Source organism: Brachionichthys hirsutus, chromosome 10, assembly GCF_040956055.1.
Source record: "Brachionichthys hirsutus isolate HB-005 chromosome 10, CSIRO-AGI_Bhir_v1, whole genome shotgun sequence".
Lineage (NCBI taxonomy): Eukaryota > Metazoa > Chordata > Actinopteri > Lophiiformes > Brachionichthyidae > Brachionichthys > Brachionichthys hirsutus.
In genome coordinates this window covers 3,981,686-4,001,510 of record NC_090906.1, presented here as the reverse complement: position 1 = coordinate 4,001,510, position 19,825 = coordinate 3,981,686, and the positions used below count along the sequence as shown (strand labels likewise).

At 43.6% G+C, this 19,825-nt stretch overlaps 1 protein-coding gene across 1 annotated transcript; it reads left to right on the top strand.

The window, feature by feature from the left end:
* Positions 1-1,263: 1,263 nt before the first annotated feature.
* Positions 1,264-18,747, top strand: LOC137900475 (DNA repair protein RAD50-like). Its single transcript, XM_068744567.1, has 27 exons — positions 1,264-1,392; positions 1,472-1,555; positions 3,277-3,428; positions 3,523-3,708; positions 3,855-4,059; positions 4,852-4,980; positions 5,924-6,089; positions 6,456-6,514; positions 6,761-6,895; positions 7,144-7,350; positions 7,628-7,810; positions 7,929-8,086; positions 8,187-8,362; positions 8,460-8,697; positions 9,681-9,870; positions 10,176-10,302; positions 10,655-10,848; positions 11,218-11,328; positions 11,518-11,610; positions 11,731-11,844; positions 12,547-12,674; positions 12,818-12,919; positions 13,144-13,266; positions 16,991-17,076; positions 17,170-17,312; positions 17,413-17,546; positions 18,172-18,747. The coding sequence occupies exons 1-27, from the start codon at positions 1,264-1,266 to the stop codon at positions 18,356-18,358; spliced, it is 3,939 nt and encodes a 1,312-aa protein (XP_068600668.1). The 3' UTR covers positions 18,359-18,747.
* The last annotated feature ends 1,078 nt before the right edge of the window (positions 18,748-19,825 follow it).

The window sequence follows — 19,825 nt, the reverse complement described above, 5'->3', positions numbered from 1 at the left end:
TTTTCTTTGCTCCGATACATTTGGTCATAATGCATTTTATTTATCAAACTGAAGTCAGGGTTTGGGTGACGTAAGAAAAAACTATTTTCGAGTGGGGATTACCGTTCTGTCTAAAAAAGGATAAAAAAAAATAAATAAATGTTATCCTTCCGTCGGTTCTTGTCCGACGCCCACAATACTGAACCCGGATGTCCGAAGTCGCCGTCCCTTACGTCACTTCCGGGATCCAACAGCGCGAAAAAACTCATTTGCGTCGCAACAAAATAAACAGTGTGGTGAGTTGAATGCATATGGTAAATGCAGATGGAGGTAGTGTTTGCTCACTAAAAACTATTTCATTTTGATCTACTGAGGAGCTCGCCATTGACAGCGACCGGTTACTGTAAAAACATCAACGAGCTAATCACTAGCGTTAGCTTTCTGAGTTGACAAACTACGTTGTTAAAAGGCAGTAAGACAATGTACTTTGAATGCCTGGGCTGGGCTTCCTTGTCGGCAGCAGATATTGCACATAATCATTCTAATGTCAAACTGGACCGCTTTCTATTACTGAGAAGTTGAGTCAATGATTACGGTACTTTTAGGCATAAACATTATACTTCTAGTAACATACCGAAGGCAGTGGCTTCAGCTAACTGAGGGTTAGACTGTCATTCAAGGAAAGGCAATGCCAGATAAAGGTATTTCCATAGCAACGTCAAAAAAAAAAAAAAGCCACATAAATGTGATCACGAAGGAATAAACAATTAAATAACTATGGCGTTGTTATCTCCATTGAATTTTCAAGACACATAAATGTGGCCAAATCTCAATATTTGGGACACAATGGAGTTGCGAGCAGAATAGACAAGCATGTTCAACATATGAAGGGAATAAAACATCTGCTTTATGTTACATTTTGATGTTGGTGCTATTAAGCAGACCTCATCCCAAACGATCAAAGAGGTGCAGATGGAGCTCCACATGTCAGTCATGCATTTAATTCAAAATAGTCTCTGTCCTTCAAATATCACTTGAGCCATTTTATTTTTTTCCCCCCATAATGAATTCAGAATTTCAAAAATGTAGTTGTGAAATGTTACTTCTCTATCCGGTCAAGTGTAAGTCAAAAAGAGCATAATAAGGTGCGAGTGAATATCTGCATTTAAACAGAGTGAATAAATCAAATGTGTCATGGGTTGTTTTGCTTCACTAATGTGTCAGTATAAGTTTGAAGCCAATTCTGCAATATGTTCTCTTTCTTCCAACTCTCAGAAAGCAAAAATGTCAAGGATAGAAAAAATGAGCATCCTGGGAGTGAGGAGCTTTGGGATTGAAGATAAAGATAAGCAAATCATTTCTTTCTTCAATCCACTGACTGTTCTGGTTGGACCTAATGGAGCAGGGAAAACGGTATGAGAGCATGAGAACCGGTTCAACCGTTATCTGGGAGTTTGTTCATTATGTGATCAATTTTCCATTTGGTTTCCAGACTATCATTGAATGCCTTAAATATGCAACATCAGGAGAACTTCCTCCCGGATCTAAAGGAGGCGCTTTTGTTCATGACCCGAAGGTGAGCTGTTTGTCTTTTTGACTGTAGCTAGAATGCGTCGCAGACCAGCTCAATCCAAATAATAATGAAAAGCACAAAAGTACTTCATGATTCAGATTTGTTGTGACTGTTATTACTCACTGGGCACATCAACAATGTGTGCGTTGCATTTGCTTGACTAAATTCACAACTGGGAATTCAGAAAAGGAGGAGATGAAAGAGAGAGTTTGTTTTTTTGAAGATGGGAGCCGGACTGCACCTTAGACAAGGACAGATTTATAGGGATGAAATCAAGACTGTGGCACCCACTTATTTTATGTAGAAACAAGCGGGACAACGAACTCATTCAATGCCAATTGATCGATTAGGTTTGAAATTTGATTCTGCCTCTTTTCAATGGCCAATAACTCCAGGATGAAAAATGCTAGGAACAAACTTTATTTTTTCCTGATGAAAGAATATTACCTAATATTCTGTGGGTCTTGAACCATAGGGAAAAATTAGCGAAGATTGCTGGCATTGAATGAGTTAAGGCAGTGGTCCCCAACCTTTTTCCTGCCACGGACCGGTTTCATGCCGGGCAATTTTTTCACGGAGGGGGGGGTTATATTATGCACTTGCAAAAACTATTAAACAAGTATTACACCAATATCTACTCACCATAAATTGTGGTCTCAATAATCGCTTCTGTCCTTCATGTTCATGTTTTTTTGTGTCATAAATTCCACATTCTTGTCTTTTAATCCAGAGTTCTTGGTCTCTATGTGCCGAAGCAGTTTTGAACCCTTCATTCCTCATTAACGAAGCTAATCAGCTGTTGATAAACCCGAGTTTTAAGTCTGACTCTTTTCTTGGAGGTCGTCGACTCCTCTCCTTCCTCCTCAGTTGGACTTTCCCTCTTAGCAATGAAGCGCTCCAAAGACGTTTGTTTTTTAACTTAATTTTCACTAGTTCACGTCTGTTTTTAGTAACGTATCACGTAAAGCGTGTAAATTCACAGGCGAATGTTACGTTGGTGAAAATCCGGTCGTTTTTCAAAATAAAACACCTTTTAGACGCTAATAATCAATACAAAGGAAATTGTATAAATTAGTTATTCTTTCCGTGCGGCCCGGTAACAAATGCCTCACGGACCGGTGGTTGGAGACCACTGAGTTAAGGGAATGACATCCACTTAGTAGTATACGTTGCCCTACTTATCTCTCCACACCAAGCGCTCCAATGAACAGCCTGCTGAACAACTCGCCCTTCCATCCCTTCGGATTTCCTCTGCTCAGCCTCTTTTACAGTTAGTGTTCACTGCCAGCTCCCAGTGAGATCTGTAAGTGTGACCGGCTGACTCCGGAGAGAGTTCCTGCCAGTCCATAATGGGCTCTGAGAGCATGGCTGGCTGCATGGCAAGCTAGCAATCACTGCAGTTGCTCGTTTTCTGTCATATCAGGTTGGGAAGCTGCTCAACTCTGAAACAATTCCTGCTAAATTTTGTTTGCCTCCACTCTTTTGCCCGACAAACTCACATTTCCGTTTGTTATCGTAGCTCATCAAACATTTTAGCTGGATTTATCAAAGTGTGAGAAATCAATCTTCTCCTGATCCTGTCTGGTTAATTAGTTTTACTTTATATTCCGGTTAGATCTGTGTGGAACGATTGAACTTGTCTGACCGTTTATCTCGGGTGCCTGACAGACGAGGGTTTCCAGTCCTGTCTTTATGCAAGTACTCTCATGATATGTGAATCCCAGGACGCCCATGAGACTGATGTGCGAGCACAGATTAAGCTGCTATTCACCGATCTCAATGGGGAGAGAGTGACAATCCAACGCTCCATGTCCTGCACTCAGAAGGCTAAGAATTACTCCTTCAAAAGCTTGGAGCAGGTCATTACGAGAGTGAAGTAAGCCATGCTTTCAAGTTTCCTCCTCCTTGTTTTATGCTAAAAAAAAAAAACGGCAGCTGTTTAGTCACGCTTTAATTGTGTCGTCATCCAGAGACGGTGAGAGGGTGAGCAATTCATCCAAATGCAGCGACCTGGATCGGGAGATGATATCTGCTCTGGGTGTGTCCAAGCCTGTGCTCAACCACGTCATCTTTTGTCACCAAGAAGAGTCTAACTGGCCTCTTAGTGAGGGCAAAGCCCTCAAAGAAAAGTTTGACTCCATCTTCGCTGCAACAAAGTAAAGCCAACTCATTTGAACTTTTGTCTTTTCTGGAAGAGGCATTGTGTTACTCTAAGCTAAAAGCATGCGAGCCCCAGGACAAACCTTTCTCCCTGGAGGTGACGGAGAAATGATTCTTTTTTCATTCATATTGTTTCTCCCAGATACATCAAAGCTCTGGATACGATGCGTCAGCTGCGCCTGAGACAGATTCAGACGGTCAAAGAGTGTCAGGTGGAGCTGCGCTACTTGAAGCAGAACAAAGAGAAAGCCCAGCAGATCGCAGAGATGGTTTCCACCAAGGAGGCTCAGCTGATGGTCTCCAAAGACAGCATCCAGCAGATAGAGAGCCAGATTGATCCCTTGGAGGTTGGTCGAGGATCTCTGCTCTGGTTTTACATAGAGATGGGGAGCATGGTGGTGCAGCGGGCGGCGCTGTAGCCTCGCAGCAAGACGGTTCTGGGTTCGATCCCATTCTGTGCAGAGTTTGTTTGCGTCTGCGTGGGCTCTCATGCAACCTAGGTAAATTGGTCGCTCCAAATTGTCCACAGCGAACCAACCTTCTCCACTTCACCCTGTCCTTTGCGTCGTCCTCCCCAACACCAGCCACTCTCATGTCCTCCCTCACTACGTCCATGTATCTTCTCCTGGGTCGTCCTCTAGCCCTGTTCCCTGGCAGTTCCATCCTCAGCATCCTTCTACCGATATAGTCCCCGTCTCTCCTCTGGACATGTCCAAACCATCAAAGTCTGGTCTCTCTGACCTTGTCTCCAAAATGTCTAACCTTCACTGTCCCTCTTATTGCCTCATTTCTAATCCTAACCAACCTGGTCACTCCCAAGGAGGGATACGATTAGAAATGAAATTGTGTATTGTGTATTATTATTGTTTTGTCATGACATGACGTTCAAATTATTAGAGTGGGGAGGTGGAGAGAGAGTCTATAGATGAACACAAGTGGAAAAAAGAGCATGTAATGCATAGTGATTAGCAAACGTTAACTGGTAATTGAGATCTGTTAACGTACATTATCATATCTGAATTATTACACAATATGAATATTTATATTTACATTATGGTTGGCATTAGCTGTTTTGTGATGCTGCTCTGACATTTAGCACTGGCAGTCTTTCTATCATCAACCATTCTAATAATTTTCAGAATCGACTGACAGATATTGACATCAAACTGGGGAAAGTGATGAGGCTGGATAACGACATCAAGGCTTTAGAGAGCAGGAAGAAGCAGATGGAGGCAGACAACAAGGAGCTGGAGGAAACAATGGAACAGGTAACTTCAACGCGTATCTAAACAAGTGTACTGTTTAATGGTGGAACAATCATTTCCTCAATCAAAGGTGGGAGAAGATGCGTTCCTGCACCAATAATACTGCTCGCCCTTCAAATAAATCATCGATTTTGGAAGATACTTAAGATTGGGTTTTAAAAAAAAAAACAAGAACAACTCCCTAAGGAACAGATATGAAGATCAAAAATTAAATTGGAGAATGAAAACGATGAGGTTAAAAAGAGGACAAAGAAGCAAGCATCTCTGTTTGATGGTTTATTCATCTAAATGTCCGTTTAATACTACCCCAGACAAAATAATAATAATAATAGTACTACCCCAGACTCCGCTCTGCGTCAGATGACTTTAGCCTAAATGTGAAACCAATATAAAGACTGCAGCTCGTGAATGGGGCAGTTTAAATTGTGTCATGACTGGCCTGTGTTGATGCAGATGTCCTTGATGAGTGTTTCTACTCGTCTGCCGTACAGGATCCAGGGATCTTATCCTTCCATCCCGTTTGATGCCTCTCAGTTATTGTTGGTTTTGCATTTGAAGCGCATTTGTTTATGTTCTAGAGAGTAAACCTAAATATGTTGCTTTTTTTTCCCCTCAGCAAACCAGCCGAGTTAAGATGTGCAAAAAATGTTTGCCACTTTCTTTCGAAATGTATTTCACATTTTTGTTGTAATATAAATTGGCATTGTGCAGGTGACTACCTGCACGTTGAAGTACTTCCTGTCATGTGCTCCTCAGCAATCAATCGCTTGTATTTTTGAATATTCTCACTGTGTACATGCAGTGTTACACCTAAAGTGGGTAAATGAAGTGTGTCTTTCATCCAGACCATTTTATAGAGCTATTGGTGCGTGTATTCTTTGTCACGGAAGCCCTTGGTGAAATCAAACCTCTGACCCTAACAAGCTGTACTCTCTTCACGCGACAGGTATTCCAAGGCACAGATGAGCAGCTGCAGGAGGTTTACCAGAACCACCAGAAGACGGTGAGGGAGAAGGAGCGCAGGCTGACGGACTGCCAGAAGGAGCTGGAAAAAGCCGGGCGAGAGTGTCAGAGACTCAACAGAGTCAAGGCAGATCTACTGGTGGAACAAGGTGCGCACGCACACACACACACACACACACACACACACCAGCCTCACCAGTCTGTGCATTTGAGTGACACAACACCAAATGCAATTTTGCATCAATCAATCAATGTAGTTGCAAAATAACGAAATCGATAAGTGTGATATTCAGATCATGCCAGAGCCAATGTCTTGGGTCAGGAAGTATACAGAATCTCTGGGTTTTTTTATATCCATGTTGCACCAACGTTCAATATCAAGTGTTCTGAAGATCACTGGTAGATAAATATTAGAATCAGATCTTGAAGGCAGAACGAAGAACTGGCAGACATGGATAAATTGATTGAATTCCTGAAGACTATTCGTTTGTTAAAATCTCCTTCACTGTTTCCAGGGCGTCTACAGCTAGAGGCCGACCGCCATGCGCAAAATATCAGGAACCGTGACACTCAGGTGAAAGAAAAATTAGAGACTATGCGTTTGTACTGCAGTGCAACTTATTGTAATTGCATCCAGCTCTTATTCCACTGGAAGCTGAGTATAGACTGAATACAGTTTTTTTTTTCTAAAGGTTTGCTTGTGTTTTTACATTTCTGTTGAAAATAACCCAAATATAAAATGTGAAAAGATTCAAAAGACATGATTTTAAGAAAGGCGTAGGCTGCGCCTTAATTACAAGTTTCATGCTTCTCTCCTCAGGTTCGTTCTTTGTCGTCCTATCTGGAGATAGAAGGTTTCGACCGACCGCCTTTCAGAAACCTGCAACTTCAGAGCTTCCATCAACAAGTGACAGAGAGACTCGGGCTGGAAAAAGAGACCGTCGCTCAGGCTGTGGTAAGAAATGCTCTGCTTGCTTTCTGAAAATGAGTGTGTGTGGGGGGGGGGGGGGGGTCATAGCACGTCTTCATGATTTTAATTACATCATATCCTCCTGAGACCCAGCCAGTTAGCATGTCCTCTGTAGTGGACATTTGCCCATTACAGAGGACATGCTAACTGGCTGGCTGGGTGTCCCAGCAGGATATATACGCTGCATGCTTCATTCATTAAATGCTCTCATCCCTCCTCATTCATCTACTCAGGCAGACCTTCAGACAAAAGAGCAGCAGAAGCAGCAGTCCATTGACGAGATGAGGGATAAGAAGACTGGCCTGGAAAGCACCGTGGAGCTAAAGAAAGGCATGCAGGGAAAGAAGCAGCAAGAACTCAGGAGCATGAGGACGGAGCTGCAGAGGCTGGAGGGGTCATCAAGCCGACTGCAGGAGCTGGAGAGCGAACTGGCTAAAGTGGTGAATACGCACACAGTGACTCTAAAAGGGTGTGAATTTCAGCAGATTCATTTTGTGTATAAAGACATACGACTAAATTACAACTCTTTGTGTATTTTATTTCATTATATTTTTTTGTGTTTGTAATTTCTGTATTTACTAATATATATACCGTACATTTTTTTTTCTAAAATAGTGCCCCTTGTCCAAGATGCTTCTTTTTTCCCCCACTTATATGCCTTATGTTTAATGCACCACTCTGGGTGTGTGTGTGTGTGTGTGTGCGTCTCCTTTTCAGGAGTGTGAGCTGCAGAGTGCAGTTCAGAGCTCTAATGTGGACGAGCTGAAGGCCGAAGTCGTGGAGCTCCAGATAGAAAAGGCTGGATTTGAACGCACACAGAGACAGCTGGACAAAGAGATGGAGATTCTCAACACACACATCACGCTGCGCACGCAACTGGACATGCTCAAAAGGGAGAAGGTGCGTAGCCACGGTCACTGTGGGGCAGCTGGAGGTTAAACATTCTTCTCCTCACTGGCTTCCTATGTTTTTAATTTCACTTGTGGCTTCCCTCTCTTTATTTGACTCTTTCTCCCAGATTGAGAAGGAGGATCAGGTGCGTAAGATAAAGTCTCGGCACAGTGAGGACCTGGTGTCCTTGCTAGGCCACTTTCCTAACAAGAGAGAGCTGGAGGACTGGATCTACGCCCGGTCGAGGGACGTCAATAGTACCAGAGACAGACTTGCCAAACTCGAGTTAGTAAAATAAATGTTGTTCACACGAAGAAAGAAATATGTTTGTTTGTTTGCTTTAAGTACATTTCTGTGAATTTGCTATGTTTTTGATTTCTCTCAGTAAAGATCTGGCATCAAATGAGCAGAATAAAACCCACATCGCCGCCGAGTTACGAAAGAAGGAGCAGCAGTTAAACGTCGATGAAGAGAAGTTCTTTAGCGTGTGTGGCAGTCAGGATCTTGAGCAGGACCTTGGGAAATTGCAGGAAGATCTGGAGAAAGTCTCCAAACAAAGAGGTGAATTCACAGAATGAAACATTGGAAGGCACAGACAGCAGTCTGGTGAAAAGTAGGATGACATTTGGAATACGACAAAATACGTGTGTGTTTGTAGCCATGCTAGCTGGAGCCACAGCCGTGTACACCCAGTTCATCAGCCAGCTGACGGAAGAACGGGAGCCCTGCTGCCCGGTGTGCCAGCGAACCTTCCCCTCAGATTCCGATCTGGAGGAAGTCATCAGCGACATGCAGTCCAAACTACGCCTGGTGCCCGACAAGCTGAAAAACACGGAGCAGGATCTGAAGAGGAAGGAGAGGAAGAGAGATGACATGGTAGCGCTCAGACCTGTCAGGTACGAAGAAAGCAGACAAGACGAGGGACTGCTGTGATATCTTAGTGGCGCAGTGGTCAGTGAAAAAAATAAAGTGGCACATTTTAAACGGGGCTTTACTGTTTGATCAATAAAATAGGTGTCAGCTTGTTCTGCCACAAAGAAGCAGGCGTTCGGTATAGCGCAAGATAAGATAAGCGCACTATTAGGAAAGCGCTGACGTATCGAATGTTAAATGAGGTGGAGCACAAATGAACCAGATTAATGAACCATTAAGTGGTTGGCCTATTTGCACTACTCCAGCTACTGTGATGATTCACAACGACATTTTTGTGATCACAGATCTTTATATCAATTAACTGGTGTTTATTTCTTAATTGATTGTCGAGGAATGACCTTCACCCGTTTATACGAGAAATACTAGTTTTATGACGGGCCCACTAGATGGTGCTAGTTTCCCAGTTATAGGTAAGTAAGTAAACACCCACCTTGTGGTTCAGAGGTATTATAAACTGACATTACCGGTAAGCTTTGTTTATTGAGGATCGCATAACAGCACTTTATTTTTCAGTGCTTTGTCTTGTGGCCGTAATCAGTAATTAGGATGTCGCTTTCTTTAAACTGAAAACAGAATCTAAACAATCCACGAAATCCATCGGCTATCAGTGTTGATAAGAGCCTCGTGAGTCACCTTGAAGTTGTTAAGTGTCATCTGCTAATTATCATCAGTCAATCAATAAGTATCGGGTATGTTATTATCTATACATTTATCTTAATTTTGCTGCTTTTTATTTCACGTGATTATGGTGAACCCCCAGAAATGAAACTGAAATCCTTCTCAGGATTCTGTGAGTGTAATGAAATGTTGTGAAGCTTAAAGAGAACTCTTCCCTGATTTACATTAGGAGATTGAAGAAGAGGATTGTTGTTGTGCAGAACACAAATATAAATCAATTCTCGAACGTTTGTGAGAAAGAAGAGTGAGCTTTCTACTCTCTGTCCAGACTGTCTATTGTGCAGGTTCAGGAAAAGGAGTTACCCGAGTTGAGACACCGCCTGCAGACCGTAAACAGGGACATTGAGAAGCTGAAGGGAGACGTGGAGGAGCAGGAGACTCTGCTGGCTGCCCATCAGGCAGAGGAGGACACAGCCAAGGCCTGCCTACAGGACATCTCTCTCATGGACAGATACCTGGTACTATCCCTCTCCGTCAGTCGTATTTGTTTTTGCCGGTCACCTGTCTTTTTCAATGCGGGTAGTGCGGTTAGCAGGAGCTAACGTAGCAGTTTCCCACTCATCTTCATTGTTCTCTCTCTCTGTCACTGGGAAGCTGTCCGACTCACTCGCTGATAAAAATGAACCAAGAAACGCGTTTTCTCCTGAATCTGACGTTCGACTCTCCTCTGTAATACCTTGCGCTAGTTAGAACACACCTTTTGGTCCCGTATCACTTTCTCCTGCATTTCTTCACTTTAATCACCTATTTTCTTTCTTCCCAGTTGGATCTTAAAGAGATTGAGAGGAAAATGGATCAGTATGCAGCCAAACTCCAGGGAGTAGACCTGAGCAGAACCGTCCAGCAAATCAGTCAGGAGAAACAAGAACTCCAGCACAAGTCAGACACCAGTAAGACGCCATCACGCCTTTACTCATCTTTACCTTAATCACGGCGCTCTGATGCCAACGGTCTCAGACAGATTAATAATGCAAGATATAGGAGAAATGATTTGGAGGTCCTCTTTAACTTTCCATGCCCTTTGAATTTGAAGTGAGAATTAAAATGGACATACAATATATGCATCCATCAGAGAAGTGTCTTTTCATTTGCTCACTCAAGTCAAGCATTAAATAACCTTGAAAGCAGCGCATTGACTCGTCGGCCATTCAGAGACGCTTTTAAGAGGGAATGAAGTTGAAGCGATTCGATGTTTCCTGACTGTCCTTGACCATTTGGACACATTTGCTATGTCCTTGCAAGCCTCCAGCAAGACGGAGCTGAAACGGAAACTGATCCAGGACCAGCAGGACCAAATTCAGTCGCTGAAAAGTTCTGCGAATGAGATGAGAGAAGAGAAGCTCCAGCTGAGCAGTGCAATGCAGAAACGGCAGCAGCTGGAGGAGCAGTGTGTTGAGTTCACCACTGAAATACAGGCCTTAACCAGGGAAATCAGGGTACCTTTCATTCATTTCCTCTCTCTACACATCGTATTTAAAGATAATACCGTGAATTTATGTACGGTAGCTAACTCATGAGTTTGTAGTGCCTTTTAAATATTTTGTCAGTTTGCATATTTCTTTTCCGTATGCAGACATGTACAGCAGTATCATTTTGGCCTGCATTTATTTCCTGTGTGTTTCTGAGCTCTGCCATATACTAGATGTACTGTAGGCAAGTAAAAGCATATTATGCATATTTAACTTTCATTTTCATTCATCTATTTCTCACCAGCATGTACTTCTGTGCTTTTTCATCTCTGTGCAATACAAGTTCGTGATTTTTTTTTTTACCTTGTATCTTTGCCTTTCACTGTGAACAATCAGGACTCAAAGGAGCAACTCTCCCCTTTATCTGCTGCTCTGGAGAAGCTGCAGCAGGAGAAGCAGGAGCTGGTGGAGCGCAAAAGGCTGAGGCAGGAGGCGGGCCAGGAGAAGGTGAACACATCGTCACTTATCTTGCATTGCTGAAAGGCCGGCTCAAATTCACCGACAAATGTCATCTCTCAGTATGAGGCTGAATATTTTAAGTATCTAGCAGTGATTTTTCCAAAACACAAATTTATACTTCCGCTCCTCATGATTGATCGTAAAGAAGACGCTTTTCTAATCATTTGACACGGACAGATCAATTCCATGAAAGAAAGAGTGAAAGTTATCGCAGCCTTGGACAAAGAAATCAGCAAGTACGTTGACGACGGCAAAGATGAATACAAAGAGGTATTGCGCTCGACCACCTTCGAACTTATTCCAATGATTTGTAATCGTGGCGAATTATTCAAAAAGTATTGAACAACTTTATTGACATTGTCTTTATTTTTTTTTCTGTTGTTATTGTAGCAAAAAGAATCTGAGCTTCAAGAAACCAACACCAAACTCCACGAGGCGGAAAAAACTAAGGAGAAGATCAATAAGGAGATGGGGAACATCCGCCAGGACATCGATACCCAGAAGGTACAGCCTCTTGTGTCCGTCGCATCAGACATCACGCCGCATCAACGTTTGTGGTGCGTCCCTGCACGCATTTAAAATGAACACAGGACTGCAGCTTCTGCACATCGAACTCACGCTTAAACAACTGCCCCCCCTCCCCCGAAAGAAACATTTTAAGACTTGCCCTTAGATGTAAGAAGTCGTTGTACAACTTTAAATTGAATGAGCTGTGCTGCACAGAAATCGATGAACAGTGAAAACAATTAAGTATTTACAAGTTTCGTAACGCCTCTCGACACGTTGATCTCTAAAAGGTCTTCAAATTATTTTTTGTTTGTGTTGTCAAATTGATTACAGGTTGCTGTTAAATTTAGAAACTCCATAAATAAAGAGACCATATCTTCAGGGTGTATTGCACCACATGTGAGTGGTGTACAAAAAAACAACTGAACACACAAGGTGATTTTAGTGTTTAATACAAGACTTCAACTACTTGCGTAATGCTTGTAGGAAGGGACAGACGAAGAATCGCACACAGGATGCTGCAAAAACAACTTTATTGTTAGAACAAGGTTGAGTTTGGCCTTCAGCCGTGTTCATCCTGAGTTCTTCTCTGCCTCCGGCGTTATTCTTTGTAGCCCACGTTTTCATCGGTCGTTTAATGTCACCACAGTGAATCACATCTCAGCTGTGCACTGTTGTTAAACGTCTCGTACTTCTTAGGTGCAGGAGCGCTGGCTGCAGGACAACTTGACCTTGAGGAAGCGTGTTGAGGAGTTGAAAGAGGTTGTGGCTCGGCGGGAAGCCCTTCTGAAAGACATGGGCAACATGCAAGTCTTGCAGCTACGCCAGTAAGACCCCACACACTGTTAATTAACCATTTGTTCGATGAGCGCTGACGGGCACAGAAGCCCAAAACCCGCAGAGCATGTAAGCGGCCAGAATGGTGACCATTGGTCAGGAATTGGCTCCAATATGTTCTGTGGTTTTCCAGAGAACGGCGAGAAGCGGAACGGAAGTTGGAAGACTTGAAGAAGACCCGCAGTATTAGTGTGGGTCGTCAGAAAGGCTTCGAGGAGGAGATATTGCAATACAAGTGAGATTCACATAGCTAGTATTTCGTAATTACCGATAGTCGTGAGAAAATGACAAATTCAAACACCAAAAATGTAAAGTTTGGTCTCCGGTTTTTCTCCAGTCATTTGGCTACTTTAGGATTTATTACTGCTGTTGAATCCGACTGCTTAAATGCATTTAAATGTTTGTTGTTTGTCTTTTCTTGAAGAACTTAAATTTTCTCTTTGTATCAATTTCTTGCAGAAAAGAGCTGCGAGAAGATCAGTATGACAAAGCTGATGAGCGTTACAAAAATAAAATGATTAAAATGAGGACCACAGAGTTGGTCATTAAAGACCTAGATCTCTACTACAAGGCCCTCGATCAGTAAGTGTTGTCCTTAGTTATACGCAAGATACACACACACACACACACACACTCACAGTCGACTAAAGTGTTTACAAGCTCAGAAGAACCAACGGTCCTTAAAAATATATTAACAGCAAGGCACACAGACAAAGTGCGACTGCAAAGGCTCGCCTCTGGTTCCGAGCCGTACCCTCTGGTTCAGAGCCGTGCCCTCTGGTTCAGAGCCGTGGTTCAGAGCCGTGCCCTCCGGTTCAGAGTCGTGCCCTCTGGTTCAGAGCCGTGCCCTCTGGTTCAGAGTCGTGCCCTCTGGTTCCGAGCCGTACCCTCTGGTTCAGAGTCGTGCCCTCTGGTTCAGCGTCGTGCCCTCTGGTTCAGAGTCGTGCCCTCTGGCTCAGAGTCGTGCCCTCTGGCTCAGAGTCGTGCCCTCTGGTTCAGCGTCGTGCCCTCTGGTTCAGAGTCGTGCCCTCTGGTTCAGAGTCGTGCCCTCTGGTTCAGAGCCGTGCCCTCTGGTTCAGAGTCGTGCCCTCTGGTTCCGAGCCGTACCCTCTGGTTCAGAGTCGTGCCCTCTGGTTCAGCGTCGTGCCCTCTGGTTCAGAGTCGTGCCCTCTGGCTCAGAGTCGTGCCCTCTGGCTCAGAGTCGTGCCCTCTGGTTCAGCGTCGTGCCCTCTGGTTCAGAGTCGTGCCCTCTGGTTCAGAGTCGTGCCCTCTGGCTCAGAGTCGTGCCCTCTGGCTCAGAGTCGTGCCCTCTGGTTCAGCGTCGTGCCCTCTGGTTCAGAGTCGTGCCCTCTGGCTCAGAGTCGTGCCCTCTGGCTCAGAGTCGTGCCCTCTGGCTCAGAGTCGTGCCCTCTGGTTCAGCGTCGTGCCCTCTGGTTCCGAGCCGTGCCCTCTGGTTCCGAGCCGTGCCCTCTGGTTCAGAGTCGTGCCCTCTGGCTCAGAGTCGTGCCCTCTGGTTCAGCGTCGTGCCCTCTGGTTCAGAGTCGTGCCCTCTGGCTCAGAGTCGTGCCCTCTGGCTCAGAGTCGTGCCCTCTGGCTCAGAGTCGTGCCCTCTGGCTCAGAGTCGTGCCCTCTGGCTCAGAGTCGTGCCCTCTGGCTCAGAGTCGTGCCCTCTGGCTCAGAGTCGTGCCCTCTGGTTCAGAGTCGTGCCCTCTGGTTCAGAGCCGTGCCCTCTGGTTCAGAGCCGTGCCCTCTGGTTCAGAGCCGTGCCCTCTGGTTCAGAGCCGTGCCCTCTGGTTCAGAGCCGTGCCCTCTGGTTCAGAGCCGTGCCCTCTGGTTCAGAGCCGTGCCCTCTGGTTCCGAGCCGTGCCCTCTGGTTCAGCGTCGTGCCCTCTGGTTCAGAGCCGTGCCCTCTGGTTCCGAGCCGTGCCCTCTGGTTCAGCGTCGTGCCCTCTGGTTCTGAGTCGTGCCCTCTGGTTCCGAGTCGTGCCCTCTGGTTCAGAGCCGTGCCCTCTGGTTCAGAGCCGTGCCCTCTGGTTCCGAGTCGTGCCCTCTGGTTCCGCGTCGTGCCCTCTGGTTCCGAGCCGTGCCCTCTGGTTCCGAGCCGTGCTCTGTCCCATGTCATCGGACGACCCGGTTCATTTGATGAAATCCGTGCATATTTTCCCCACACCACAGCAAGCCTCCTTCAAAAAGGAGGGGATGAAAGGTTTTAATTTATCAAAAGCAGCTTCAAAACCTGTTCAATTGAAAGTGGAGAAAAATGTGGGCAATAATGCAGAAAAGTAGGTCAGAGTGGGTGACAGTTTGTCTCACTTTCAGCATATCCTTTGTCATCCTGTCTTATCATGTTTGTCAGTTTTGCTGTTATGATGCATCCACCATTGTCTTCCTTATCAGGCACCTTGATGTTTTTGGCTTGTTGGTTAGAAGGTCAGCTGCGTCATGGCTGGGAAACCTTTTTACGCTGAGCAGTGACATCAATTTGCTTCTGATTTTTTTTAGATTAAACATTCCAAGAGAGAAAACCAGTGACTCTACTATTTGCTAACGAAGAAACGTGTGCTCAGTTCGCAGCACTAAATTCTGGGTTTGAACTTGCTGACCTGTTGGGCTGTTTCTGTGTGATGTTTAGATGCTATCTGGATGTATTAATCTTATTTAAAACACATCACAGTCTTTTTTTTTAATTTAAATCCTTGGAGCTCTGATTTGATTAAATCTAATCACAATCAATATACATTATTTGTGTTAATCTTGGAGCGTATGGACAGTCTGACAAACTGTAACTGAAGATGAGTGATAGAACCCGACTTCATCATGGAGTTGTGGCGTCATCGTCTCAGCCACAAACAATCCTATGATGAAAATGAAATGTCAGCAGATCTTATCTCTGGTTTCTATCTGAATACCCTGAAAAGGTTTTGATATCACTCTGGAAAACTTTGCTTGTTGTGCAACACATTTTTCGGTGGTTCGTGGAAGATGACGTTTTACTGCGAAGTACCGCAACAAGCGCTGTGTCATTGTATGTGTGTGTGTGTGTGTGTGTGTGTGTACACAGTACATTGTTGATGGTGGATATTGCAATGACATCTATAACAACGTCAACCAATCCATGACCAGGATTTACTGAACCGCTAATGCTATGAATCGCGACACAATTAATTTGTGAAGTGCTGGAACGCGGCCCCTCAGTCAGACTGAGAAATAGAGTTGGTTAGAAAGTAAGTAAATCTGTTTATGTTCATGCTGCTCCAGGATAAGAAAAACAGCGGCTCCTGATTGCACGACGGATGAGCACTTTGAACTCTTTCAGATTTATTCCATTCAGTACAGGCATGAAATAAATTACCGGTATAAAAAATTAAAAAAATTACAAAGAACTTCCATGTCCTACCCTCCGCCCCCCTCAAAAAAAACAAGTATTTAAAATGTAAATACAAAACAAATCAGAAAAGATAGCTGTAAATTCAACAGGTAATGGAACAGGAAAATGTTACTTATTCTGAATTCTGAATTGTGACTCGTGTGTCTGAAAGGCAAGAAGAAAACTACATTTATTGTAGAATTTATTTTTTCAACTTTAAACACATGATTCTAAATGATAGGAAATGGTATCCGTGTTGTTGTTTTTTTAATTAGATTATATTACTTGATTTAGCATGAGGCTGATCAATGTAAAGCAACGGTAGCGGCGTTGGTGGGGGTGCTTTTCACTTCCATGTTCTAGTTTTGTTATGCTGATGCCTTTGCAAAGGGAAGACACCTGGACATTGCTTGGTTGCAGAAACACATGCAAAAGCTAGATTTGGTCAGATGAATGGATAAAGGCCGCTCTGCTCCCGCTGTCATCAATCTATCGACATGTAGGCTTCACAAGAAACCCCGTTGGTAATCACGGCAGAATTTACCAACCACAAGAGCATCTCGTCAGTGTAATAGATTACAAAGTTGTTCTTGGTAAAAATGTTATATCACATTTGTTTCATGTATCAGTATTTTATGGATTTTTTTAGAATTGCATTTTATAAAAAATATATATATATGTGAATATTTAGATAAATACTTTTTTGTTTAGAATGAAAGGCACATTTATATGTGCACTTTGCGACTGTTATCCAGCTCGAGTTCAGATAACCTCATCCTGTATCCTGCTGCTTTTTGTCCTCTGCGTTGCGGCGACACACGACAGTAAACTAACTTCTGGAGTTTGTTAGGTTTGTTATCAGAATGAGTAAACAGTGGATCGTGAACATATCTTCTCAACAACTGGCTTTGTGGCTTCATTTGCTTTTCTTGTCCTCAGAACCATTATGAAATTCCACAGCATGAAGATGGATGAAATCAACAAGATTATCAGAGACCTGTGGCGCAGCACCTACAGGGGTCAAGGTTTGTCTCGCTTTCAATAAAAACATCTAGGGTCTTCCTCATTTCTCTGCTAATCCCTCTGCAATCTGCCCCCCCCCCCCCTCCCCCATGCAGACATTGAGTATGTGGAAATCAGGTCTGATGTGGATGAAAACTCTTCTGCTGGCGTGCGGCGGCGGGTCTACAACTACAGAGTAGTGATGGTGAAAGGAGACACGGCTTTGGACATGAGAGGACGCTGCAGTGCTGGTCAGAAGGTACCAGGATTGATCACAAGACATCTGCTCCATGTTTGTTATAAAAACATTAATTCTGTGTATTATTCTGAATCCATTCTCTCTGCCTGTGTGTCTCTAGGTGTTGGCGTCACTGATCATCCGTTTAGCTCTGGCAGAGACCTTCTGTCTGAACTGTGGCATCCTGGCCTTGGACGAGCCCACCACCAACCTGGACCGAGACAACATCGAGTCGCTTGCGCACGCCCTTGTGGAGTCAGTACACGCACATACTTTCATCATTCCTCTGGATCAATGTGTTACCAAACGCTGGCTCTAACGTCCAAGTACCGTAACCCCCACCTCAAGATCTACACATTAAAAATCCCTCATTTAATAACTAGTGCAGTTTCATATCTATTCAACCCATTAAATAGCATCTGCCTTAAGAAAATCAGATGCTAACACTGTGCCTTGTAGACCTTCATTAGCAGTAGTTACAAAGGTCTTTCCTTGAAGCCTTAAATATGCCTTTGTAGTAGTTGTTAGCAGCAAAAGGTTAAGTAAAACTTTATTCATAAAGCACTGTGTAACAGAAGACAGGCTATGATATGAAAAATAAGACCATAAAAAAACAAGAGCCAAACTTTCACCACAGAGAACCAGGGGATAAAACGAGCAACAATTTATTTAGCAACAAACAGCTGATAATACCAATAAACCCGTTATACAGGTTGGGATGTAGAACAGCTTCCTGCCGTATAGCGTTGTAGCGCATTGCTACACGCCGTGTACAGAATGATTTTCCAGTAGCATCGCTACTTACACTACTTTGTAATTTCTCTTATTGCATCCTGAACTACATGAATTTGACGTACAACTCAAAGTCCTTTCATCCTAGGATCATCAAGAGCCGCTCTCGCCAGCGTAACTTCCAGCTCCTGGTCATCACGCACGACGAGGACTTTGTGGAGCTGCTGGGTCGGTCCAGCTACATCGAGCACTTCTACCGCATCCGGAAGAACCACAACCAGAACTCTGAGATCACAAAGTGCAGCATCACCTCACTGTCATCCTACCTTCACTGAGCAGATGAAATAAATACTTATTTGCAAATACAATCATTGTTAATGTTCTTTTACTCATTTCGGGTTGGTTTAAAATGTATTTAGCAATTTGCATTTATAGTAAAGAAATGGGTTCTTAAAAAGTAGAATCCAAATGTACTTTCAGGGAATGCTCGACTTGTGTCATGCCTTATATTGTGTACGATTGTGTAACAATTGTGAATGCTGGAACGGACTTATTTCCACAACCGCCTGCTCTTCTAGGCGTGTTTTTCACCATCCAGCTGTGAAGTTCTTTTGCGAATACTGAAAGCATTCTGTGTTCATAATGCTTGAAATGTCCATGTTATGGTTGCGTTGAGATTATACAAGATGCCTGTTCTGTTTGAAGAAAAAGGGCAGTATTTGTACCTTTCCATTAAATTTGCATCTTTGCTGTTTCATGTGCTCACATTCATTAAATTCCATAAACTTCGTTCTTTTCACTTGTATGATGATGCAGGCATCTGTCGGTCGTAGTTTTGCTTCAGAGAAACATTCAGTCTTTGTATCATCAACCGCAGCAAACAGATCTTGTCTCAAACATCACAGTCATTTTGGTGATGAAGGGAAATTTGGTGAGAACGTGGGCCAAGCAAGTATAAATCTTGTGTTCTCAGAGAGGACTTCAGAATGAGCTTCTGGCTGACAGTTCAAGTGCTTGATATTGCTTATAGAGGACATGGAGAAGAAGATGCTTTTGTTGGTATCTGTTGCGTTGCTGCTGGGCTGTCGAGCCATCGCGACGCCTGCTCATTCCAGACTTCACATAATCCAAAATCGCCTGTTGGACCTGTCTTCCAATTTCAACAAATCTCTCTCTCAGGTAAAAAAAACCATCTGATTAGAACAAATATCCTCTCCTTCTGGCAAGAGTTTATTAGTGCGTTGTCTTGTTTGGATCTTTTGATGTCAGGAAAAATGAAACTATATTTTTTACCTTTTTTCTTAAAGTTTGTCGAGGATGTGTCACATCTGGCTGAAGGGAAAAACAAATGCAAGGTGAGCATGTGTCCATTATCGTTGCTTCTTATTTTTAGGTTAAAGCAGCATTTTGACATGGATTTACAAACCTTTTAATTGATTTTTGAGCCTGGTTTATTTAATTTTTTCTGTTCAGGATATTTTTTTCTGTAAAGTGAGCGATATCCTGCAAGCCACCCTCAGCAAAGGAAAGGAAGAGAAACTTGTAAGGACCTTGCAGATATTTATTGATGCTAGAATTGTAAGTATCCTTCTGACGTCCCATTTGTCAAATTAATCGTTTGAATCTGTTTTCGCATTGCTGGGAAAATTCTATTCTAGTCATGTAGTATAATGCAGATCAATTTCCCGTCTTTTAGCTAAACTGTACAGAGTTACAAAGGAACACAACATCTCCGGACATCTTCAAACCAGTGTCGGTACTTTTGGAAAACCTCACTAAGTGTATCCGGAGCAAGAACTTGA